Source organism: Chiloscyllium plagiosum, unplaced genomic scaffold, assembly GCF_037043375.1.
Source record: "Chiloscyllium plagiosum isolate Xiang-an unplaced genomic scaffold, Cpla_swu_hap1 HiC_scaffold_7, whole genome shotgun sequence".
NCBI lineage: Eukaryota > Metazoa > Chordata > Chondrichthyes > Orectolobiformes > Hemiscylliidae > Chiloscyllium > Chiloscyllium plagiosum.
The window spans coordinates 8462010-8489989 of NW_028270145.1; the positions used below are offsets into that span (position 1 = coordinate 8462010).

The 27980-nt window shown below is 40.1% G+C and overlaps 1 protein-coding gene across 1 annotated transcript in view; it reads left to right on the top strand.

The window, feature by feature from the left end:
- The window catches only part of LOC122551280 (inactive phospholipase C-like protein 1), a 340754-nt gene extending 318261 nt beyond the window's left edge, over positions 1–22493 (top strand). The window contains exons 5-6 of the mRNA XM_043692934.2: positions 12430–12539; positions 19521–22493. Of these exons, the coding sequence (XP_043548869.1) occupies positions 12430–12539; positions 19521–19649 (239 nt within the window). The 3' untranslated portion in view covers positions 19650–22493. The remainder of the gene's footprint in view (positions 1–12429; positions 12540–19520) is intronic.
- The last annotated feature ends 5487 nt before the right edge of the window (positions 22494–27980 follow it).

Here is a 27980-nt window from a genome sequence, read left to right on the forward strand (position 1 = left end):
TTTATTACTTGTGTTATCTCATCTCGCCATAGTGACCTTTCAGCCTTAACCTTACTCTGCTAATTGGTGTAAGAATGTTCCACTATTAGATTAGATTAGATTAGATTAGATTACTTACAGTGTGGAAACAGGCCCTTCGGCCCAACAAGTCCACACCGCCCCGCCGAAGCGCAACCCACCCATACCCCTACCCCTACCCCTACATTTACCCCTAACCTAACACTACGGGCAATTTAGCATGGCCAATTCACCTGACCTGCACATCTTTTGGATTGTGGGAGGAAACCGGAGCACCCGGAGGAAACCCACGCAGACACGGGGAGAACGTGCAAACTCCACACAGTCAGTCGCCTGAGGCGGGAAATGAACCCGGGTCTCTGGCGCTGTGAGGCAGCAGTGCTAACCACTGTGCCACCGTGCCGCCCACAAGAAAGGTTTGGAGGGATATGGGCTGGGTGCTGGCAGGTGCGACTAGATTGGGTTGGGATAGCATGGACGGGTTGGACCGATGGGTCTGTTTCCATGTTGTACGTCTCTATGACTCTACTGTCCTCTGTATAGTTGTTTGTGTCAATTTCCTTGTCTATTGCATTTACCCATATTCCTTCTTTAGATTAGATTACTTACAGTGTGGAAACAGGCCCTTCGGCCCAACAAGTCCACACCACCCCACCGAAGCGCAACCCACCCATACCCCTACACTTACCCCTTACCTAACACTGCAGGCAATTTAGCATGGCCAATTCACCTGACCTGCACATCTTTGGACTGTGGGAGGAAACCGGAGCACCCGGAGGAAACCCACACAGACATGGGGAGAACGTGCAAACTCCACACAGTCGCCTGAGGCGGGAATTGAACCCGGGTCTCTGGTGCTGTGAGACAGCAGTGCTAACCACTGTGCCACCGTGCCACCGTGCCGCACTATGGTTATCCCATCCTGCTTTTGCCTTCCACAGAATACAGATCCCAGTGGTCTTCATATTTTAACCCTTCCCATGCTTTCATATTCTTTGTTTTCCGTATTCCCCCCTTTGAGACCTACTGGTCTCACCCAGAGAAAGAAGACAACAAGCTCAGCCTCTCTTGTGCCCAATACAAACAATATAGGTCCCAACATGGACTAAATAATTTTCGGAGTCTGAGACTTAAGGGTTCTTCCTCCATTCCTGGGGTCCCTTTGGCCAATAACCAGAACAGGAAAAAAGACCCAAGATCCCTCACAATCTAAGACTCATGTGTTCTTCAGAAATATCATTGGCGTCCCCACGTGCACATATTCCTTGCACCGTGGCAGTTGTTAGGTCATAATAGTGGAGCGGTGGGTTTCTATCCGAGGAGTGAGCACTTCCTGGGGTAGCTGAAATGACCACAAGTTGCCGTATCATGACGCAAACTAAAAAGGACTTAATAAAAGGTAAAGCACAACAAAAGATGAAGGCAACAACAAGCAAAACCGCACCTACAGTAAGACCAAACTTGATAAACCATGCTTTCCAAGACCCTAATATATTATTCAGCCAATCAAAAGCCTGATGACCAAACCCTGCATTGTCTTTTAGCTCCCGTCTTAGATTCTTTAGTTTTTCCATTGCTTTAGTAAAATATCCCCCAGGGCTGGTGTTGTTAGGTTTAAAGGTACAGCAATGTTCCCCAAACATCACACAAACCCCACCTTTTTCTGCCTGTATCCAATCTAAGGCCTGTCTGTGATGCCATGTCATTTTAGTAGGAGCATCCAATTGTTCTCCCAAGGCCACAAGGGCATCGTCAGTATAATTGATAAATCTCTGCTGGTTGTAATAAATGTAATTAATCTATTCAGCATTCTTGCTAACCCCTATCACTGGGATGAGAGCTTCCCAGCCCGCGGTAATCTCATTGCGGGGCTTAAACTCATTAGGAATATCTTTTGGCTGTCCTCTGCTATCAATCCGAATTGTCGGATCAGAGACACACCGTCACTTTGTTCGGCACAAAGCTGACTGTGACGTTGCATCAAACTGTGTGTGTGGTGATATGACTACCTCGTGTAGGAGCATTACACGGACACAGTTGCCACTCCAGTCAGTGGGCAGCGTCAGGCGCATCCCTCCTTTCCTCCCACACAGCCACCATGTATCTGCATCAGAGAGGGAGAGTATCAGGGGCTTCCCCCATGTCTTCCCCATCCCCACTGCCAGGAGAACTATGCTCCACATCAGTGTCCCCAAGAACTTCACCTGTACCTTGCTCAGGATCCTGCTGAGGGGTACTAGCCTCCAGTGTGCCCTGCCCATGTCCAAGTTCCTTGGCCTCAGCTCCACTTACCTCAGTGTTAGAGTTAGTTTGTGTTGGTGGGAGAGCTTTAGTACAATGATTATGGTGGCACTATATGTGTCGTCCTTCCACTTGGATGGCGGTAGGTGATGCCTTAGTCATTACGAAAGGTCCCTCTCTCCTCGGCTCATTCCAGCATCTTCGAAAAACCAGCACGTACACCCAATCCCCGGGCTTAATAGGTCCTTCCTTGTTGACAGGTGACGGTTCCCTTTGTGTTTCCTGCAGGTGGATAGTCTCATGTATCATAGTTAGCTGCTGCATACATTGCTTAAGTTCTAAGCTTAACCGCTCCAAGCTAGGCCCTTCATATGGGCCTCTCCACCTGGGCACTGGCATAGGTCTACCTGTGAGCATCTCATGTGGTGTTAGATTGGTCATGCGATTCGTCTGCATGTGATAACTCATTAGCACCAATGGCAGCGCATCAACCCAATTAAGATTGGTGCTTGCGCAGATCTTGTTTAATTTGGCTTTCAATATCCCATTAATCCTTTCCACCATACCCTGTGACTGGGGATGATACATGCACCCAAACCTCTGTTTGATTCTCAAAGACTGTAGCATCAACTTAACTACTTTCTGAATGAAGGCAGACCCATTGTCTGAACTAATTTCCGACGCAAGACCAAACCTTAGGATAACTTCATTCGTCAGAAATTTCACTACTGTCCCAGCTCCACTGGGCAAGCTGATTTCATTCTCCCCAGATCTGTATCATGTTGTGACCACAAATTGGCTGATAATGCATCCAATTGCTCATTACCATATTGATCACCTTCCTGCACTGTCACTGGCATGATCCGCTGGGGTGTTACCTTGACTTCCTTTGGATTCCCTGTCAAGGTGCAGCATGCTAGGATTTTAATATAGCTGCCATCCCTGGATTCCCAAACCCCTGTCATGAGCATATGCCATTCCCTAACTATTTCTATACGCCTGGCCATAGGTTCTAAGTCCTTAGATTAGTATCCCTTATTTACCAGTAAGGTTACATGTGGTGCAGTGCCTGGTACTCTATACCACATTTCCAGGAATGCATTTCTCTCTATTTGCAGGATCACTCCCTACTCTCCTAATACTATTGCTTCTCTTCTCAAATGTTGTGGAGCAGTGACTTCCTGTTGCCACTGCCTCTCTAACATCTCATCCTAAGACTCATTAAATATCACTGTACAGTGCAGCTCAGACTTAGGTGGTCTTGCTTTAGTCAACATCGTCAACACTTCTGCTTCCCGCATCCCCCAAATGTCTTGAATATCACTTGCTATATCCCCTATCCAATAAACATTAACATATTTAACTTCTTGAATCACTAATTGTGTATTGGCCTTTTCTATGATCAAGCTCTGCTCTGTGCACTCCAATCTTACCTCTAACTGTAATAAAGCATCCCTACCTAACAAATTAATTGGTGTCTCTTTAGACACTAATATTGGCAGAACTATCTCCCTACATTCCATTTCTAATCTTACTGGAGCTGTAAATCGGATTAACTGTGATTTCCCTGAGAACCCTACAGCTTTAGCAAATTTACTTGTATTGGGAAGGTGAGAGGCATACCGTGGCTGTCCACAAGTGTATATAGGAAAATCGACGTTTCGGGCAAAACCCCTTCATCAGGAATACAGGCAGAGTGCCTGAAGGGTGGAGAGATAAGTGAGCGGAGGGTGGGGATGGGGAGAAAGTAGCATAGAGTACAATAGGTGAGTGGGGGTGGGGATGAAGGTGATAGGTCAGGGAGCAAGGTGGGGGAAGGTAGCAAAGAGCTCAGCTACCTGGATAACACCTCTTCCCACCCTACCTCCTGCAAAAATGCCATCCCGTATTCCCAATTCCTCCACCTCCACCGTATCTGCTCCCAGGAGAACCAGTTCCACCACAGAACACACCAGATGGCCTCCTTCTTTAGAGACCGCAATTTCCCTTCCCACGTGGTTAAAGATACCCTCCAACGTATCTCGTCCACATCCCGCACATCCGCCCTCAGACCCCACCCCTCCAACCGTAACAAGGACAGACCCCCCCCCCCCCCCCCCCCGGTGCTGACCTTCCACCCTACCAACCTTTGCATAAACCAAATCTTCCGCCGACATTTCTGTCACCTCCAAACAGACCCCACCACCAGGGATATATTTCCCTCCCCACCCCTTTCCGTCTTCCGCAAAGACCGTTTCCTCCGTGACTACCTGGTCAAGTCCACGCCCCCCTACAACCCACCCTCCCATCCTGGCACCTTCCCCTGCCACCGCAGGAACTGCAAAACCTGTGCCCACACCTCCTCCCTCACCTCCATCCAAGGCCCTAAAGGAGCCTTCCACATCCATCAACATTTTACCTGCACATCCACTAATATCATTTATTGTATCCGTTGCTCCCAATGCGGTCTCCTCTACATTGGGGAGACTGGACGCCTTCTAGCAGAGCGCTTTAGGGAACATCTCTGGGACACTCGCACCAATCAACCAGACCGCCCTGTGGCCCAACATTTCAACTCCCCCTCCCATTCTGCCGAGGACATGCAGGTGTTGGGCCTCCTTCACTGCCTCTCCCTCACTACCTGACGCCTGGAGGAAGAACGCCTCATTTTCCACCTCGGAACACTTCAATGTGGACTTCACCAGTTTCCTCATTTCCCCTTCACCCACCTCACCCCAGTTCCAAACTTCCAGCTCAGCACTGTCCCCATGACCTGTCCTACCTGCCTATCTTCTTTTCTACCTATCCACTCCACCCTTCTCCCTGACCTATCACCTTCATCCTCCCCCCCCACTCACCTATTGTACTCTATGCTACTTTCTCCCCACCCCAACCCTCCTCTCACTTATCTCTCCACCCTTCAGGCATTCTGCCTGTATTCCTGATGAAGGGGTTTTGCCCGAAACGTCGATTTTCCTGCTCTTCGGATGCTGCCTGAACTGCTGTGCTTTTCCAGCACTACTCTACTCCAGAATCTGATTTCCAGCATCTGCAGTCATTGTTTTTAACAAGTGTATGTAGCTCCAGTATCTATCATCACCTGTGTCTGAGGCCCTTCTATATTAATTTGTATTACTGGTTCTTGTTCAGCCTACCATGCTACTACAGGGTAGTGCCCCTTCCCACCCAGGTTCTCAGAGCATCCCGAACACATCATTTCTGGCGGCCCTTGAACCTGATTATTTATCATGTACCTTAGTCCCCCATTATTATGTCCCTGTCCTTGGGGACTCCAGTTCTGTTTAGGCTGTTATTTAAATCTGCCCTTCCCCGGATATGTCACCTGCGGGAAAGCTTCTCTAAAAACCTCCATTGCTGGCATGGGACTTATTGGCCCCTGTCTGGCTACCTAATAGGACCCCTCTTGCGCCGGCACTTGGTTCACGCCAGTGTTGATTACTGTGTCGATTCTTACTGGCAATACCTTTTTAGTCTTCTCTTTTTTCTTTCTTTTTAAGCTCTTCGAGCTGCATTTGCGCCAGCTTCCTTTCAACCTCCTCCTGCTGTTCAAACAGTTTATCTTTGTCTTTTCGAAATCTTTAAACTGCATGAGCGACAGGATCTCTAAATTCCTAGTGGCTCATCAATGATGTCAGACCCACCACTTCCTCCAGCCTTGACCTGACTTGGGAGGGCATTGCCTCAATGATGGAATTTCGAAACATTGTGGTCAGCAACTGATTAGTCTCTATGTCTTGCTCTGTTTTCAGCCTCCACTTCTTTAACTGTTTCTCCAAGTAGGCAGCCGGATTTTCACTTTCTCCCAGTGGATCCCCTCTCAGAGCCTGGATGTCCATTTTGGGTGGATAACAGTTTCTTAAGGCCTGCCATACATTCTGTCTCACTCGATCAAACCTGACCCCATCAATCAATGGATTGTCTGCCACATTTTTCAAACGGGCTCGGACCATTATTTTCTTTAACTTCAGGAGCCCTACCAACCTCACCAGCAGTGCCTTCAAGTCTCCTATAGCCAGCAATTGCCCTGTGGTTTCATCTTCAAAAGCCTGATCCACTTTCCTGCTCCCCCATGTAAACTGGGCAGTGCATTCTTCAGCCCTTCCAGATCCTGAGTTCCCCAAGGAATGTATTGTGGGTTTCTCCCCTCTTTTATAAGGAGCGGTAGCATCCTTCTCTGTTGGCCCTTTTTCCCTTTACTGACACTACTTCTCCATAAATCCCCCTCGGGCTCTGAGTTCGATGCTATTTCTAATTCCTCCCACTCTTTAGTTACTGGGGCCTTTTTCTTTCCTTGTCTCTCATCATCCCTTTCTGCTTGCTCTGCGTCACTTTCACTGCTTTTCTCTTCAGCCTTCCTTTCGTATCACAATGAGCATTCCTCAATTGCTTTTTGTTCCCTTAGCCCACGCAGCACACTAATTTCACGTTTCAACTTTTCTTGCTCTCGTTGTATAGCTTCTATTTGCTCCTGCCTGTTCCTTTTCTCTCTTTTTCTTCTTTCCCTCAGTTCATTTTTGTCTTCCGCACTTCTATCCCATTCTAACTGTCCCTCTATTTCTACTGTTCCCTTTATTACTTGAACATTGCTTCAATGTCTCTTCATTCGAGTAGGGAAGAGGTCTATTCAACTCCTTCACATCTGGGTATAGAGGGGGAGCTGATTCCTGCTTTTCTGTTTCTCGTAACTGCTCAGCTTGTTCTTTTGCAGCTTTCCTAGTCACCACAGGTGCCTGACAAGCTATCTTCAGTTCCTCACTGTCTTTCCTGAAAAGTTTCAATATTTCCATCTTCTAATCCCTTTTTTTGGTTTCTATTTTTAGATTTATCTTTTGGCTTATAGTTCTTAATTAGTCTTCCATCTCATTGCACATATGTATATCCAAGGTACTTTCTTTTGGTCATTTAGTCAATAAATCCTTAGTTTTTTTTCCCATTTCTCAGAAATTTTTACAATATAATTTCTTGCCACTATAAATTTCTTGCTCAGTATCTCTTTATCCATCCTATGATATATTTGCTCTCATAAGTCACTTCCTCATACCATTCAAGTCCAGTAGTGCTTTGTTCAATAGTATAAGCAATTCCTAACTTTATAACTTACCAATCTATTAATTTCTAAACATCCTCAATTACAGCTAGTTAATACAAACAACCTGTTCTCATTCATTCAACCAAAACCAATCTTACACTGCACCTTCAAAATGCATCAATCACTAACGGTTTCTTGAGAAATTTCTCTCTCAAAACAAAATTATCTTAAATTCTTATAGTGCAAAATAAAATCAAAATACCCCTGGATCTCGAGCTCGCGGGAAACAAAACACAAACATTTAACCACCAACAAACAATTATGCATACAAATCAGATCACAATGATTAAACTATAAACTCTCTCTCACACACACACACACACACACACACACACACACACACACACACACACACACACGTTTGCTGCTACCAGCCAAAAACTCTGCTATAAATCAATTGCTGTCAGCCAGAGCCTTACTTAAACAGACCCTTTGTTCATTTCCAGAAGTCCAATTATCCGACAGGCCTTATCTAAAACATTTAACAGTCTAGTAACACTATAACACTATGACTATTCTCTGCTATTTTCACTTTTAACCTTCCACAACCAATTTGCCGGCTTGCTAAATAGGTCTATCAGCGCTTTCAGTAAAACAATTTCCCCTTCTTTATTCAGTCCTATCTATCTATAAGGTCTTATATTTCTGCCCTATCTAGCTATAGGGTCTTACATACACCACGTGGAATTTTTGCTACTTTTTATTCTTACTCACCCCTTACACCACTGCGCAGTTTTCTTGACCAATTCTTCACATCTCCTTCAGCAGCAATTTACCCCTCGCCTTTGGATCTTGGATCGGAGAGACGCTCCAGCAGGTTCCTGCACCTCAGAGACCAAAAGACCACTCGAAGCAAACAGAATATAGTCCGAATTCACAGCAAAAATGCAAACTTTTTTTTGTTGGGTACCCTTATTCAGTCAATCTTCGGAGTGTCCCCGGTGGACCAAGAAGCGCCCTGTTACTGCCACCCTCTGTCCAGGTGGGTCTCTGCACGACCCTGCTCGCAGCGTCAAATTTATTGTGGAGAAAATATAGAGAACTACCAGGAGACGCAGAGAGTTCGTCAATAAGTAGGTCTTATATTTGCAAATGAAAAACCGTGAGATTGAGAAAGCTGATTCTCGAATGCCCATGGACCTCAGGGTCTGTGGACTTTTATATTTTTTTTATCATGTTTCTGTTAGCTTATCAGCGCGTCCAACTATATTAATCAAAGTATCTCACTCTAGCTACACAATAAACCAGTGATGTTAGTTCCCATTATCTCTTCAGTTGTAAATTCTACTTAATATTATTCTAATGTCACAGTTAGATATTTATTGCTAACTTTGCTACAGTAATCTTCCATTGCAGACTAACCTGTTATGATAGATATTTAGCTATTCCATCTGTTACAATAGTCTCCTGTCTCAAGCTGACTCTACTAATTATTAATTAGATATTTTAATGTCATGTCCCAAATATTTACGGTCCCAATCCTGTCATAATAACACTTAACAGAGAAACTTGCTTTATTACTTGTGTTATCTCATCTCACCATAGTGACCTTTCAGCCTTAACATTACTCTGCTTAAACATGTAACATGAGGTAGAGGGTTCACAAGTATTCCCATCCTCAATGATGGTACATTATTTCAAAAGAAAGGTGGAAACATTTGCATCCAAATTCAGCCGGACATGCTCAGTCGATGACCCATTTTGACCTCCTCCTGAATCACAGCCACCCCAGCTTCACACTTGCCAGTCTTCAAACAAGGGATATGAATATCGTGCTGGAAAATTACACGGAGGCAGATGATATAATTTAATGGTAGACAGGCTGGCTGGGTTGAGTGGCATAGTCCTGCTGTTACATTCTTAACTACTCTGTCAACCTAACCTACTATCTTCAAAGCTTTATGTACATGTATGCACAGATTTCTCTGCTCCTGCGACTTTCCATTTCATCGCATCAACAAGTTTTGAAATTTTGCCCTGTACACCAATGTCTAGATCATCACACGTATCAGGAGAAGCAAGGGTGCCAACTTGGATCCTTGGGGAACTCTGTTACACACTTTCCTCTTGCCCAAACAATTGTCCATTAATATACTACTCTTCATTTGCAGCAGCTCAGCCAATTACATATCCACATTACTACTGTCCTTTTTATTTAATTCACTACAACTCTGCCCACAAGCCTGATATGTAGCCTTTTGAAATGTACACCACATCAAATGCCCTCATCATTGCATAGTGCATGAATTGCAAAATTTGCAAATAATTAGTAAAGCTAATAGAATGTTATTATCTATTGCAAGAGGAATTGAATACAAAAATTGAGGCTGTGTGTTAGTTATATAGGGCACCAGTGAGAGCATTTAGAACACTATATATTGATTTATCAGCACATAATATTGGTTTCCTTATTTAAGGAAGGATGTACATGGAATTGGAAACAGTTTAGAGACGATTTACTAGATTAATATCTGCAATGGACAATTTGTCTTATGAGGTCAGGTTGGACTGGCTTAGCTTGTACCTGCTGATGTTTAGAATAATCAAGATAAACATCACCATTGTACTACTCTCTCATTAGAGAGAGAGAGAGAGATTACTGGTGATGGTTTAACCTGAGGACCACCATGTGGTAGATGAGGGGAGAGGTTGAAAAGGAAAGCCGTTTGTGGTACTCTCAGCAGGAGCAGGAATTGAACCCAAACTGTTGGCAATGCTAACCACTGTCCAATCAACTGAGCTAACCAACTCCTCAGATAATCTGCTGCACTGCTACAGCTCTGGCCAATGAAGGCATTTGCACCCCACAAGTAGCATCGGACAAGGTCAAGGTCAACATGGATTTATGAAAGGAAAATCATGCTTGACAAATCTACTGGAATTCTTCAAGGATGTAACAAGCAGAGTTGAGAAGGAGGAGTACTTGGATATGCTTCGTTTGGATTTTCAGAAGGCTTTCAATAAGTTCCTACATAAGAGATCAGTGTGTAAAATCAAAGAGGTGGGATTAGGGGTAATGTATTGATGCGGACAGAGAACTGATTAACAGATAGGAAACAAAGCATAGGAAGAAACAAGTCTTTTTCTGAGTGCCAAGCAGTGACCAGAGGGATTCTGCAGGGATTAGTGCTAGGATACTAGCTATTCACAATATATATTAATGATTTTGATGGGGGGACTACATGTAATATCTCCAAGTTTGCAAATGACATAGGTGGGCAGCTGAACTGTGAAGAGAATGCAGAGATGCTTCACTGAAATTTGGAGTGAGTATGGAAATGCATGGTAGATGAAGTAAAATTTGGAAAATATGCAGTTAGATTCAGAAAGGGGCAGGATAACCTGGTTATCCTCAAAGTAAGCATACAGGTACAGCAGGCAGGTGAAGAAGACAAATGATATTTTGGCCTTCATAACAAGTGGCTTTGAGTACAGGAGCAGAGATGTCTTGCTACAATTGTATAGCATCTTGGTGAGACCAAATCTGGAATATTATATGCTGTTTTTGGGGAGTAAGGATGTTCTGGCTAAGGAGGGAGTGCAACAAACATTTACCAGATTTATTCCTGGGGTGCCAGGATTGATGTATGAAGAAAGACTGATTGATTGATTAGGCCTGTATTCACTGGAGCTTAAAATGAGGGAGGATCTCACAAAAAACTATAAAATTTTAACATGATTAGACAGGATAATCATGAATGAGGAAGACTTTCTTCACCCAAAGAGTGGTGAGCCTGGGGAATTCTCTGCCTCAGAGGGGAATTCAGGCCAAAACATTGAATGTTTACAAGAAGGAGTTAGATTTGGTTGTTAGAGCTAAAGAAAAGTATGAAGAGAAACGAGGACGAAAATGCTGAGTTGGATGATCAGCTATGATCATATTGAATGGGGGCAGATTCAAATGGTTGAAAGACCTACTCTGACTCCAACTTTCTTTGTTTCTATCAATAATTTTTTAACAAGGTTGTAATGTTTGCAATTCTCTAGTTCTCTGTCACTACCTCCTAGTCTCAGGAAGACTGAAAGATTATAATTTGAGCCTTCATAGTTTCCATTTTCTCTTCTATCAAGCTTTTAATAACTCCTCCTTATCTATCTGAAACCCTTCCAATATCTGAATTACATCCTCTTAGTCCATGGCCAGACAAGCATCTTCGTTCATAAAGACAGATGTAACACCTCAACTCTGCCCTCTGCTTCCACGCATAAATCCACCTTTTGCTTCCTAATTGGTCGTACTCCTTTTACCATACTATAACTATTTATATAGCTGTGTTAAAATTTGGGATTCCCTATTATATTGACTGATAGTTCCTTTTTATAGTCAATTCACTTTTGATTCTCTCATTTGTTTTTTTTCTCTCTCATTCGCTCTGAAACATCTATATTCAACCGCGTTTTCAGTTGTATTTTCTATTTAACATTTATCATGAACACATTTTTTCTTTGTTATCTTACCTTCTGTTTCTTTTGTCATTCAGGGAGCCATGGCTTCGTTTTTGCTGCACTTTTCCATTTTGAGGGAATATACCTTGACTGTGCCCAAATCTTTCCTTCTTTGTTCAGCTGCCATTTCTCCTTCTAACCTTTGACTTCAATTTATTCAGTCCAGGTCTGTTCTTACCCCGTTGAAGTTGGCTTTCCCCCAATTAATCATTTTCACTCAACATTGTTCTTTGCCCTTGCCAAAATTATCCATACTTTAGCTTTTTTTAAAATTTTCTAATTTAACATTGAGAATATAAAGTAATGGCTAGTGTGCTAAATGTAAGTCATGGGGAGGGGAGGGTGTGTGGTAAGGATTGTGGGATGATATTCCTCCAATATTGTAACTTTAGTGCATTGTTTCACTATCCATTTAATGTACCCTACACTTTATAATTTGTATATCTGATGGGAAAAAATGCTTCTATAATTATTTAGTGATGCAGTGATATTAACAATATGAAATTCTAATTAAAACCTTTTGTTCTTTTGCTAGTATCGCTGTCAATTACATAAAAGCAATAAAGGTTTATGCTATAAAGAAGTAAACACGTGTACCACTAACTTGTATTTTTATGATTGAATCTCTTGTACAGGACTTGAATTTCATAGGGGAATACACGGTTTAGCAAAAAAGGAGGGTATGAAGGGAGCCAAGATAAATAAAGCACTGGAAAATTTTGCATGGAATATCACCGTATTGAAGGTACAGTAATGATAGGTAAACTCTTGTGTGAATATCATCAAAGGTTATGATTAAGGTGAGAAAAGTGAAAACTGGACTTTCTCAGTGATAATATTTGAAGCATTCACAAATAGTAGGAACAGTTGTAATTCATAATTTTGCACATAGATGTATTCTATTCAATAACTAGATCGCCCGGATGAGTGAAGTGGAGATAAAGTTACAGGCAGAAGGGAGGCCAAGATATATATATTTGTATCGTATTAATGTGTGAGAATGAAATGGGTCAGGTTGCAAAACAGCTGGCTGATGAAATTTTGTTAAATAAAATAACCCTTTTTGGATCTGTGTCCCCTTTGTTTTAATAAAATCACTTTTATAAAACTGTTCTTTAGACATGCAAAATGCCTGGACTGAAGTTATTAATTTTCTGACAAAGTGCTTTCTTTGTTGAGGTTCATGACAGACAGTTCATCACAGCTGATGTCAACATTTCTCAAACACTAGTGGAAATGAATTATCTCTATATACTGTTGAGACCAATGTTCCTTCTAAACTACTTTACTTAGAGGGTTTGACATGCCATTTGACATGTGGCTACTTTGATTTGTGGTTCTGTAAATTGCTGTCATGCAAGGACCTCCAAAATCCATGCAAAAGCAGGAAATATTAGAAGAAAATAGGTAAAAGGAACCTTATAGTTTGAACACCACTCAACCTTCGCTTCTCTAAGGAGAACAGCCCCAGCTTCAATATTTGACCCAAGTAACTGATGTTCACAATCCCTCGAACCATTCTTATAAATCTCTTGCACCTTTTCTAAAATTTTCACATCTTTGCTAAAGTGTAGTTTGCTGAACAGGACTTTATACCCTAGTTGAGGCCAAGCCAGTGTTTTATTAAGGCTCATCAAAACTTCCACACTTTTGAAGTCCATGTAATTACTTCTAAATTCCAGGTACTCGTAATCTTTTTTAACTTTCTTAATCTGCCTTGCCACCTTCAATGATTTATGCACATATACTCCCAGGTCTCTCTTCACTTGTAGTTTAAGTTGTCTTTCCTTGTTTTTTCTATCACAAAGTATCACCACACTTTTCTACATTCCACATGTGCACCCATTCCAGTAATTTATCTATGTCTCTTGAAATCTACTATTATCCTCACAATTCACAGTGGTTACATGTTTTGTGCCCTGCGCAATATTATGTATATTAAGAAAAGCAATGATTCAGTTACTGTCCCCAAGGGAATTTCAGTTTATTCCAAAAAAAATTGTTCATCACTGCTCTTGTTTTCTGTCACCTAGCCAAATTCATATCTATGCCACCACTGCCTCTTTAATTCCATGGGCTTCAAGCTTCAAGCCCATTATGTGAGACTTCGTCAAATATTTTTTACAGGTCCCTATTGACTACACCAACCACACTATTGTTAATAACTATCTCTGGTACCTCATCAAAAAACTCAGATTAGTTTGTAAAGACTGTGTCTTCGTGTTTTTCCTGTATTTCTAATTGTCAACTGAAATGAGAAAAGAACTGTTTTACAAGCCAAGGATGGCTGAAGGATTTCTACTTGTTTAAGCAGTGTAAAGAGTGGTTGCAGACTAACTGGAGCTAAGTGGCTGCGTACCATTGGAGCTTTGTTTGGTAGAAGTAACTGATTAGTCTGCGAACTAGTGACCAGCTATCAATGACAAAGGCCTTCCACTTGCCAAGAACTATGTCATTGGCTCACAAGTAGTTAAACAGCTTGAAATTATGAGCAAAATACAGAAATAATCTCCAGCTAAACAGTTGTTTCTGTTCTCTGCAATAGGAGCCACATTAAGGTTGAAGGAAACCAGTTGATCTTTCCTTTGGCAATTGCTGTAAGCTGTGACTTTACAAGTGAACCACCATCCTTTGCTTCTTGCAAACCAGTGAAAGCCTTCTGAGAAGGAAGACTGAGAAATAGTGGTCTGAACTTCACAAGAATGTCAGCAACTCTGCAAACAAAATCTGCTGAATAATCTTCCCAGTCTTCCCCCTGTCCATAACACCCATGTTGTTTCTGTCTGTGTTTGTCTGTGAGTGTGTTTAATAAGGGGTTTATAAGCAGATTGGAGTTTTAATTATTGAAGTTATATTCCAGCAATTCATGATTATTTACCTGTAGCTAGAGTCTAATTACCTGGAATAAATAGTCATTTTTGCAAAGTTGAGAAACCTGGTGTGCACTTTCTATCAACCTGGGTCTGAAAATTAGGTAAATTGGGCATCTTTACATACTTTTTAAATCTTTAACCTTTGTGATGACTCTGGAAGTCGTGGGACTTGATTTTCAGTGTAGTACCCCAGCGAGGCAAGGCAAACTTAAGCACGATTTGTCTTTTGCAAAACTCTACAAATAGAGTCATAGAGATGTACAGCTTGGAAACAGATCCTTCGGTCCAACCCGTCAATGCAAACCAGATATCCCAACCCAATCTAGTCCCACCTGCCAGCATATGGCCCATATCCCTCCAAATCCTTCCTATTCATATACCCATCCAAATGCCTCTTAAATGTTGCAATTGTACCAGCCTCCACCACTTCCACTGACAGCTCATTCCATACCACCCTGTGTGTGAAAAAGTTGCCCCGTAGGTCTCTTTTATATCTTTCCCCTCTCTTTACTTTTGCTGGAGATTTTCTTAATTTATCAAAGTGACTGTCAATTTTATCCTGGATTGTCCTTTTTAAAGATTTTCCCACCAGCAAAATTAAATTAATTGGCCTGTAGTTTCTGGGTTTATCCTTTTAATTGTGAATGGGCTTATAGAAGTAAATAGCTTACCCCTACACTTAGTTTATATGGTTATATACTAGTTCATCTACAATGTTTACTCTTATTTACTTGGAACACAGCCCATCCGGCCCTGGTAACATGCCAGCTTTAAGGATAGCCAATCTTTGTGTACCAACTTTTCATCAATTTTTAGCCCATCCAGTATTACAACTACCTCCTCTTTCACTGTGACTCTAACAACATCTTGTTCCTTAGTAAAAAGAGATGCATCTCAGCTATGATTTCTGCCTCCATGCATGGATTGTCCATTTGGTCCCTAATAGATCTCATCTCTTCTTTTATTAGCCTTGTTCTATTTATATGTCTATATGGAAAACAGGTGGCGTGGTGGCTCAGTGGTTAGCATAGCCTCACACCTCTAGGGAATCAGGTTCACTTCCAGCCACAGATGACTCTCTGCCTAGAGTTTGCACACATTCTCCATGTGTGGGTTTCCTTCAAGTGCTGTGGTCTCCTCCCATAGTCCAACTATGTGCAAGTCGGGTGGATTGGTCATAGGAAATGTAGGGGTAGGGTAGGAGCACAGGTCTGGTTGGGATGGTCTTCAGTGGGTCAGTGTGGACTATAGACTGGTGAGCCTGACATCAGTAATGGGTAAGTTGTTTGAGGGATTCATGAGGGACAGAATTTACATATATTTGGAAAGGCAAGGAATGATTATGGATAGTCAATATGGCTTTGTGCATAGGAAATCGTGTCTCACTAACTTGATTGAGTTTTTTGAAACAGTAACAAGGAAGATTGATGAGGGCAGAGCAGTGGATATGATCTATATGGACTTCAGTCAGGCGTTTGACAAATTTCCTCATGTTAGACTGGTTAACAAGGTTAAGTCATGTGGAATATAGGGAGAACTAGCCATTTGGATATAGAACTGGCTCAAAGATAGAAGACAGCGGGTGGTGGTGGATGGTTGCTTTTCAGACTGGAGACTTGTGACAGTCATGTGCCACAATGATTAGTGCTGGGTCATTTATATAAATGATTTGGATGTGAACATAGAAGGTAGAGTTAGTAAGTTTGCAGATGACACCAGAATCGGAGGTGTAGTGGGCACTGATATGGTTACCTCAAGTACAGTGGGATCTTGCTTCCTTGGATGCTGCCTGACCTGCTGCGCTTTTCCAGCAACACATTTTCAGCTCTGATCTCCAGCATCTGCAGACCTCACTTTCTCCTCTTGCTCAGATGGGCCAATGGACCGAGGAGTGGCAGATGGAGTTTAATTTAGATAAATGTGAGGTGCTGCAGATCAGGACAGAACTTGTACAGTTAATGGTAAAGTCCTGGGGAGTGTTCCTGAACAAAGAGACCTTGGAGTGCAGGTTCTTGGTTCTTTAAAAGTGAAGTTACAGGTAAATAGAATAGTGAAGAAGGCGTTGATATGCTTGTCTTTATTGGTCAGTGCATTGAGTATAGGAGTTGAAAGGACATATTGTGGCTGTACAGGATATTGGTTAGGCCACTTTTAGAATACTATTTTTAATTCTGGTCTCCCTGCTGTAGGAAGAATGTTGTGAAACTTGAAAGGGTTCAGAAAAAATTGACAAGGATGGTGCCAGGGTTGGAGGATTTGAGCAAGAGGGAGAGGCTGAATAGGCTGGGGCTATTTTTCCCCCAGTGTTAGATGTTGAAGGGTGATGTTATTGAGGTTTATAAAATCATGAGGTGCATGGATATGGTAAATAGGCAAGGTCTTTTTCATTCAGAGGGTCGTGAAATGAAATGTCTGCGAAAGTGCTGGTACATTACAACATTTAAGATTCATCCGGATGGGTATATGAATAGAAAGGGTTTCAAGGGATATGGGCCAAATGCTGGCAAATGGGGCTAGATTCATTTAGGATATCTGTTCAGCGTGGACAAGTTGGACCGAAGGGTCTGTTTCCGTGTTGTATGTCTCTGTGACCCAATGACCCATTCTCTGAGACTTTCTTACTTTCTTTTTTCATTTCCCTCTGAAAATTTGATGTTTAGTTTCTCATCTGTATTAGTAGTCTGAAAGCTGTAATGTGTACCTTTTTTCCTGTCTCCTCTCAGTCTCTATTTCTTTTGACCTCCTGGCTTTGTCATCTCATGACTTTCATCTGGCATTATTTAGCCTAACTTTTCGTGTCTTTGGGAATGAATCTTGATCATGTGCAAACCACCTCATCTTTAAAGACAGACCATTATTACAATACAATTTTGTCTGTCAATCAGTAATTTCAATTTATAAGGCACTGATCTGTTCACATCCCACTGAATTAGCCTCGTCCAACCATGTATTTTACTCTCAATTACTCTTTGTATCATAACATTTAGATTAACTGTGAAAAAGAACAACGAACTCTGTTTCCTAAGGTTCCCATACTAACACTTGATACATTTTCCTACCAAATTCCCCAGACCCAGATCATAAAAATATATGGAGGTGACTGGTACAAGGTCTTAAAGTGAAATTTAGGATGTTTCAGCATAAACCAAGGAAGTAAAGTAGGTATTGAGTTGTGATATGGAAGTGTCGGTGTTGTACTGGGGTGGACAAAGTTAAAAGTCACACAACACCAGGTTATAGTCCAACAGGTTCTACCTGGTAAAGGAGCACACTCCAAAAGCTATTACTTCCAAATAAACCTGTTGGACTATAACCTGTTGTGTGATTTTTAACTTAGTTATTGAGTGACAGTGTAAAGCCTTATGATACTGAAGTTTTAAAAGAATTTATGAAAAACAAATTTAAAACACAAAGCTTATTCGAAACTTATCAGCAGAATATGAAAATTGGAGAGAATTTAAGAAATGATACAGTAAAAAATCTCACTTCAAAGAGCATTTTTTTGAAGTAACAGACAGGTTCTAATGAAAAATCATCGATCTGAAATGAGAACTCTGTCTTCTCTTCAGAGAAATTACCTTAGCTGCTGAGTATTTCCACCACTTTCTTTTTATATTTCAGATTTCCAGCACCAGGTATTTTGTTTGGTAATACAGGGATAATGCAAAAAATGTACATACAAACTTTAAGCACATTATAACATGCCTTATAACAGTCTTATTCATAAAATAAAAACACAAGGTGTTTAAGGAATATTGGTAACTTGGTGTGTAGTTGGGTCACTACAAAATTTGAAATGGAACTTTGTCCAAGAACAGATTTTCTGCCCTTCCCTCTGCTTCTTTCAGTATTGCACTTTTCTTTTCATTTGCTTGTAGGAGCTCTTAATTTCAACATCAATAAGCAATGAACAATGTGACGAGGAAAAAAGTACATATGGTGGTTCCCTTGTCTTCCTCGTATAAATCTTCTTCCCAAGCAGCTGTGGTCCCTTGGGGTTCTAACTCTTCCACCATCAAAACTGAAAATTCACTGATTCCAAAGTTGGCCATGGCTCAACCCTGGGATAGGGGACTCAAATGATGGCCACTCCCTGAGGAATCAAATGACCCTGCTACCCTGGAAAAACTTGGTAACTTGGCAACACAGTAAACATGATTGTAGCAGACTTCAGGGCATAATCTGGTGCAAATACAGTTAATTGCAGTTAAGTGCGAAGTGATACACTTTAGAATAACCAACATGTTATTGATGTCTAACGGCACAATTCTGAGAGGTGGAAGACCATGGAAACCTGGGATGAATATTCCCAAATACTTGAAGGTAGTTGGGAGAATTGATAAAATGGATTAGAAAGGATTTAGAATACTGGTTTACTAAATAGGGACAATCAATTCAAGATTAAGGAAGTTATATTAAATCTTTTCAGTCATATGGTGAGGCCTCAGCTTGTGTATTTTGTGTGTTTGGAATAATCACATTTTAAAAAGTCAAGGAAAATGTGTTGGCAAGAATACAGGAGAGGTTTGACAAAGTGATACATGCAATAATTGTAGTCTATGAGCCTTGCTGAAAGGCCTGTGCAGCAGCAAAGTTGGAGAGAGTGATGGCCCTGTGAATGTGCAATAGCTGACGGAAAATGGTGATACTTGCCCTTGCAGAGCACAGAATATAATTAACTTTCTTCCTGCTCTGCTGGATATTATGTTTTGCTTGGACTGCGCTGGCCCAGGCTGCTGTCTCTTTATATGCACTATTGGTGACTGTTTAAAGTGAACTTGGTAGATGCACATGTTTGTAAACATAGTAAAATATTAGTGAATTAATGTAACATTGTCCTTTGATATATGCAGGGCCAAGGGGATTTACTGAAAAATGCTAAGAATGAGGCGCTGGAAAACATGAAGCAAATCCAAACTGCTTGTGTCTCATGTGGACTGAGTAAGTCAACAAGTGGAAGTGCATCGATCAAATCCAAATAAAGTCTTCAGGAAATACAGAAAAAGAAAATGGAGAATAGAATGAAAGTCCTCATAATTTCAATGCCAGACCCAGTACCTTGATGATGGAGTCAGAATTACTGCTAGTAGTTAACAACCAAGTTATTTCCCTGGGTGATACTGAAAATACTAACAAAACCTTTAAAAAGTACATATTTTATGGCATATACCACAATAAAATAATTCAAGGAAAAATATATTAAAGCAATATATCTAACATTCAGAGAAACGCCTTTGAACTTGCATTTTTGGCCCATTTAAAAGAAAGGATGAGAACAGGAACTACCAAAATCACAATCAGCATGCACGTTTCTTTATGTTTTTCATTGTTATTATGCATGTATTAGCTTTTTAAATACATTTTAATAAGAACAAAAATATTTCACTGTACATTTTTGTTATGCATTGCAGTATTTTTTCTGTTGTGAGGCTATTGTATGTAAATGCTGCTTTTATTTTAAAACAACTGCTCATATATGTGTTGGGGACATCTTTCAAATTATATTCTGAAATGTCCTACTCACTCACTCTGTACACAGCTGAGGAACAAAGTCAAGCCTGGATTCCGTAATCAGAAAGCCTCAAATATAAAAGAAGAGTTTACCAAAGTAGAGCAAAATGATTTGTTTAATAGATTAACTTCTGAGGAATATAGATATCACTTTGTGACAAATACAAATTGTAACTAAATTAAGATTTTCAGTTGTTTTGCTGAAATTTATGAAAAAAGCAATGTTCTACATTGCTGTGCATCCTCTTAATTTTCAGGTGCTTACTCACTCTGCAAAATTTGCATATTCATCAATGCCTTACCAGTCTTTCCAGTGATTACCTGAGAGATACAGGAACCAAAAAGATCCTTGGTTGGTGCTGGATTACCCTATGTCATCCAGCACCTTGGAGTGATAAAATTGGCCAGAGTTCGCACTATCCAGTTTCTCTTTCTGGAAGGAGGTGAAGACAGCTTGTGGGAAAAGTATCAACATCAATTGTATGCATCTAAGAGTAATGTAGTCTGCCTATCTCAAGTGCCACACAGCAAAAGATAGTTAATTGGCTGAGGCAGAAAGAAATTTCCATAAATGTCTTCAAGGTTGGAGAGAAAAGAAGGAAATTCAACATGGAAAATAAATTGCATGAGCTGTTTTTGCAGATGTATGATACATAATGGATATTTGCAAAAGTTGACCTTGCACTTGCATATGAAGTTTCAAAATAATTTGTTTCCTCAGAGGAGTAAGCATTTAGTCACTCAAGACAAGATAAATTTAGAAAATGAATGAACTGAAAACTATAGGTTCCAAATGAGGTGAATACACATCAAGAAGACTTTCCCACAGCTGCAATCCTAATTGAGCTCTGTGCTTGGTAATCAGAGTTTGAACTAGACCCTGGATAGACATTTGTAATTGTGCTTCTCCTTTGGGACAGTGTTTTCAAATGTTGGTTATGTTGCCTGGAAGAATCAGGAAGAATGGCTTCCCTGTACTATCCAAAGGCAACAATCAACCTTAACATTGTTATTATTGCAATTATCGAAGACCTTTGTGGGCCTAACCTTCCTATCTTCTCTAAACAAGTATCAATGCATGAGTCAGGCTGAACATACAAGGCAGAAGATTGGTGGAATGGGAGTAAATGGGACAACCAAATGATGTCATACTGGAAAGGTGTTCCAGTCCATCCAGCCTGTCCCACACAATGCAATGGCTTGTGCTTTATGTATAGATTCCAACCACTATGTGATCAGCCAAATTAAAGTCAACAAAGATCGGATAAGACCAGGCAAACCTGAAGGACAATGTCAGGGAGGTTTATCTCTAACAATTGTACATCCATTCTCCCCAGTCCCACCTCCCAAACTGCTTTGGCATTTACTAGTCCAGAGTATCTCTGTGCTCCTGACAATGTCATGCTGTGCCTACCTTACATTGGGGATGATTTCCACCCTAGCTAGAAACTGCCCCAGCTCTTTATTGAAGGAGTTTCATGAAACAATGGCAGCCTACTTCAGAGGCCCACTGTTCTCAGGGAAAGGAACGCCATTGTGTGCTATTTTCAACAGTGCATTGAGTAAAAGAAGCTAGATTTTTTCTCTTTAAAGCTATTTTCTGGATTTCAAAATAAGAAGTAGTGAAACAGTGGACAGTTAACAAGGACATTTTTGAAGGATTCTTATTTACTCATTTCCTTAGTATATTTCATTTTTATTCGCAAAGTAGTCATCTTCTGATTTCTCTGCTTTAGAGGACAGGTTTGTCCCATGCAGTCATTTGATATGGTCTGTAATGAGATCAATAGATTTTTGAAGGTTGATGAAGTCGAGCGATATGGAGAAAGAGGTTGAGCATTAGGCATGATCTTACTGAAAGGTGGAGCAGACTTGAAACATTGTATCACTTACTCCTGCTCCTCATTCTTATGATCCTAAATCTAGCACGCATTCAAATAACACGTCTTTGATCCGAGATGATACTCTAATCTTCATTAAGTTTATTAAGGAGCTGTCTTTGAGAGTCAGTGTACAGTCACTACTACACATTCTTTAAACTTTTGTACCTATTTGATGATATAGCATTTCTTTTGTCTTTTCAATATATTGCACTTAGTGTTTTTCAACAAATGGTTATTAGTCTTGTTAAAGTGTAGGGATTACATATTGCAGTCCAGGTTGATCCTTTGTATACTGACTATATTTCAAATTATGTATATATTTTATCAACATTCAATTTGTAAATTTAATTATTGTTATTGACAAAGTTAAATATGCATTTATAAAATATGTTTCCATTCATTCTATTTCCAAATAAATTAAAATATTGTAAATCTTGATGTTTTTTCATTTAGATTAGCCAAGCAAATGTCATTCAAATGACTAATGCAGATGTGTGAAATATACAACTTCATAAGTAGAATCCCATCAAATCCAAACTGTTCTTTGTCTTTTCTGCTTAATATTTTTGTTTCTTAAATAACCAATTACAGTTTGGAAGAATTTGTGGACGCGACAATAACAATAGTTTGTGACAGAACGTGCCATTTTAACAACCGTTTTAAGTTGTTTTGTGATCATCTTTAATTTTTTGCCACTCGTAACCATCTTTGTAACTAGTGGAAATAATCTTTCACTACTTAACCCTTTACTACCTTGAAAACTTCCTAACCGCAGCTGCAATAAAAGCTTGAAGCAATCTACTAAGGATTCTGGAAATCTAAAATAAAAACTGAAAATGCTGGACAAGCTCAGCAAGTCTGGCAGCATCTGTGGAGACTGAAAGAGTTAGCATTTCAAATCCAGTATGACTCTTCTTTGGAACAAACTTGGACTCAAAATATTAGCTATGTTTCTGTCTCCACAAATGTTGCCAGACTCATTAAGTTTGTCAAGAGCTTTTTTTATTGCAATAAAAGATGTCCTGACATCTCTGGTATCTTAGCATAATTGTTATCATTTAGAAACATCCGAATAAATCCATGCTGTACCTTTGCAGAGAGCTTCTAATTGGTGTTCTGCAATTTCCTTAAATATCAAGTTAGAAATGCAGCTTCTACTGGTACTCATAGGGAAGTAAGAATTTCAGATGGCTGTTAAGATTTTTATTTAGAGATAGTGCTTTTGTAATACGTCTTAGAACATAATTAGTTTTGCACAGAAATAAGTAATGGTTATTGGATCATACAAAACCTGAGTATTGTTGAAAAACAATCTTTTGTCAAAGCTTTTGCTTTGCACTCATCAGGATAATTTGCAAGAATACCAAAGTAATGAGGAGATAACATTTATAATAAACGAGAGGAAAGTGTTGGTTGGTTGCAAGTGGGCTCTGATTACTCGGGCATTGCCATGGAGAATGCATCAAACATGGCAGTTAACTGTCAGTTATCATTAATTGGTGTATTCTCCACAGCAACACCCCCTTCAATCAGAGTCCAGTTGCCAACCAATCACAAGTCTGTTCTCATACAGCCTAAATGTCATTTCTCCTTTGGTATTATGTGTTGTCCTGATGAGTGCAAGATGAAAAACCTCAACAAAATATGTATTATTTTCACCAATACTCAATAGAAGTAAATGTTTAGATCTGATTTTTAACTTTTACAAATAAACAAATAACTTTGTTTATTGTAAAAGGAACTAACTCGTTTGGTGAATACACTGTGTGCTGTGGTGTTGGCTTGTTCAGAACAGCAAATATTCATGTTCAGTTCCTGCATTTTACTCATCTCATAAGCTAGCAATGAGTTGAAGTTACATTGATTGTAGTGCATCAACAGATGTTATATAGGCTCAGGTCTAGAAAGATCACTTGAGTGAGGTACTAGAGGGATGTTAGTGTCCATATTTGATGACAGTTAACAGGCTTCTAGAGAAGTTAAGTAAGATGAAGAAAAATATCTAAATGAGTGATTCTTTTGAAGAAAATGTAATTTAATTTTTTATGCAGAAGGACAATAGCTGCAAGATTATTAATTTATCAAAAGAGTTGGCCCAGTTTATTGCAGTATTTACTAATAGGTTACTTAATATATCTGTAATAAATGCATTTTAGATAAGTTATCTTGTTCGAAACCCATTCAATTAGCTTCTCATGCACTTATAAATGAGCAGAAACTACTCGTGAAATTTATTTTTTTCTTCTTAGAAATATTTTGTATTGAGAATATTTGAATGATCTATACACTAGTTAAAATTAGAGATAAAATCATAAGAAATAGGAGCACTATGCCATTAATGGTGATGTCATAAATGGGAAATATATATGTTTGAAGAAGTCACTGTATAGTTTTAAGTCAATGGTACTTACAGACATTTAGTGTTAACTTTCAGTCTTAGCATGCTAAAGTTAAAATCCATCAGCCACATGGCAAAATCATCAACCAATTTATTTTCAAATTTTTACGAAGGTTTACTAAATTTTAATTTCCATACCTTAATGTGTTTAACAAAATGCAGTTAAATTAAATATTTGATTAACTGCAATGAGTTTCATATTTTAAGTGTGAAGAACAATTTGTTAAAGTAACATGTATTGAAGGTAAAAGGTTTAAGACAACGATTCTCCATTACAAATTTTCTATCTCACCTGTGTCACAGTAATGACTCATCAAGATAAGTGTCTTTCAAATCAGAAAATCAATAACTTCAGGCTGCCCTCATGTACCTCCTATGGGCCTACTTCGGGGAAGTATAGGCAAAAAAGAGGCCTGATATTTTAAGAGGCCTCAGGGGCAAGACTAGTGATAGATGTACCCACAATTTCCTTGGATGGCATGCCTGATCCTGGGCCATTTTCCTTTGTGGGTGTAGGGATGTGACAGTCACCTGTGGTGGGTAGATATAATTGTCCACTAAGGTCAGCCAGCAAAAACCAAGTGGAATTTTCCAGTGGGCTTGTAGCCTTCGCCCCTTCCACCGCTCAAGGCTAAAACGTAGCATGAAGATGGAGCTCACAGGCTGGGGAAACACGCTCAGGATACACCCTCTTTCTCTATCTGTGTTACCTGCATCGGCAACTTACACTTCAAATGGAGGGCTGATTTGTCATTTGTGGAGGACCTCCTACTTGCCTTCAAACCTTAGGAGTCTGCACCTTGGCTAACTTTGCTGAGGAAAGATTCCATGAGGAGCCACCACAATGTCGGCTCAAGGCAGGAAAATGTGTCCAGCTTTAGGTCCTGACCTCAGCACATAAATTCAGCCTCAGCCAAGCATGGTGTAATTCTGGGACTCTTCTGAGTGAAAGGCAAATGGGATACAATTTACCAAAAACAAAAAGGTATAGGAATTATTTGTAAAAAAAATTGGGAAAATTAGAAGTTTCTGACAAATTATTCACAATTTAATCCCATAATTGTCACTGTATTTCAAGCAATTACAATGCGAACTTTCATATAATTGGCATTTTTAATTCAGCTGGGAAGAAATGACCGTGAAAGCATTGAGGACACTACACAATTCATTCAAAATCTGCCTACAACTATATTAATTATTAATAATTACCTCTATAATCACAGACTTAATTAATAGTTGCTGGATGGGACAACCATGTCTACTTCTTCAGCAATTTTAAATGGGATCAACCAGGATGCTTGCAATATTGCATTACTTAAAGTAATTAATCCATGACTATTATAAATCTTTTTCAGCAACCCATCAGACAGTGTAGCAACAATCAGAGACTTTTTTCAGGAGCTTTCTGTTACTATGATGCAGTGTAGATCCATGGCATATTTACATTTTTTCTATTCCTCTTTGAATGCACAGGATAGCACTAACGTACGCCTATGTGGATATGTTTGACAATTTATCTTCCTCCAGGGAAAATCACTATTTCGTGTGTTCTTTATCAATGCAGAACCAGATGTGCAAACACAAGCCCTTCTTCCAGAGGCAGAAACATCTGCTAAAAAATATTTGTTACACTAGATACAGTAATTCATAAGGGGAGTAAAATCAAACAACCGCCTAATCAGAAATCTACTTTATGTTCTACTTGCAAGCAGTTGTATCTTTAGATGTCAAAGAAAATAATTCTTAAAATGTAACCTGCATAATATATGCTATTTTAAGGCAACTTTGACTACTAATAATTAGCCACTTTATCATCAAAATGGGAACAAATGTAAAAGTAGTGTTGTTTTGAACAGCTTAGGATATCTCCTATTATGAGACAATGATGTCTGCTTTTCTCTGTGGAGCAATAAAATACAGAAATTGCAGCAGTAAATGAGGGCTAGTGTCGTGTGGCATCTGCAGAAGTTATAGGATGTTTATTGCAATTTGCAAAAATTACAATGGACAAATTTACGAGTGTGATTTGTTTCCTGAGCCCAACCCAGGTTTGTGTTTTGTCTAAAGAAATACCAGGTAAACGATGTCCTTGGTTGTTACATTTTTGTTGTACTAATTTGCAGTTACACAAACAAATAAATTGTGAAAGAGAGTGTGTGACTTGTAAGTTATTGCTTGCAATGACATTGGTGTTTACAAACTCACACTGAAATTGTACTATTTTTCTGTTGTCAATATCAACACAATTGAATAAATTTCAGATTTAAATTTTGAGAACATTATCTCATTTTTTAAAATTTGTGCCTGCTGCACCTGTAACTGCAGGCAACTCTTTAAGTGTTTGTATGGAGAGTGCACCACACACAATTCCAGTACCACTACATCTTTATATATAATTCCGATGCACAAAGGCTGCACTGTGCACGTGCAGAAACACACTTTTGAAAAAAGGGTTCAGCAAGAGGAAGGAAGAGAGTGAGGTTAGAAAGGATGGTGAGGATGAAGGAGGAGAGTGAGGTTAGAGAGGGGTAGTGAAGATGGAGGAGGGGAGTGAAGTTGGAGAAGCGTGTGAAAAAGCAGGGATGTGGGATTGGTCAGCTAGGAAAGGATAAGCCCCTCCCTACATTCACAAACTCTTTTTCCCACCTCCATATTCATGCCCCCACCCTCCCCAACCTGCCTGCAACCTACCCATTTCTGAATCCACTGGACAGACAAATGGAAGACAACTTCATTCTGACAGGTAGGCATTGCAATATCATACCGAGACTGAAAAGAAAACTCTAAGTTAACCTGCCTTCCAGTTTTAACCCTGAGCTAGTTTTTCACATTTTCAGGGAACTCAGCATCCAAAGCTTAACCTCTTGTTTTGTTTTAGAGCCATACAACCTGGGAGTGCAGTCTGATCCATAGTGGTCAACACATAGCTCAAAACTAGATGCATTATTTAGGCTGACTTATAGACAGGCAGCTTTCAAAAAAAAACAAGCATGCAAAATTAGAAGATCAACATGCAGGGAAGTGTAGAGCATTTCCTGACTGAACCTCTTCTTTGCCACCCCCTACACAATCAATCTCTGTTACAGTCAAAATGAATCTGTTTTTGGTGGCAGTTCAGTGTACTTTTAATCAGAGCATTGAGGGAACTCCTTAGACATCTTCAAACAGTGCTATGGATCTTTTCAATTTTCCTGAATAGTCTTAACTTTTCATTCAATGAATGAAACCTCCAGCACTTCGTTGGTAATAGAACAGTACAGCATAGGAACAAGCCCTTTGGCTCACTATGTCTGTACCAATCACGATGCCATTCTAAATCCTATCTGCATATACATGGTCTGTATCCCTTTATTCCCTGCCTGTCATGTGTCTGTTTAAATGTCTCTTAGACTTTGCATTCTATCTGCTTGTACCACCTCCCCTGGCAGCTATTACCTTCTGCATAAAAAAACTTCCTCTTACATCTCCTTTAAACTTTTCCTCTCTCACCTTAAACCTATGTCCCCCTAATATTTGATATT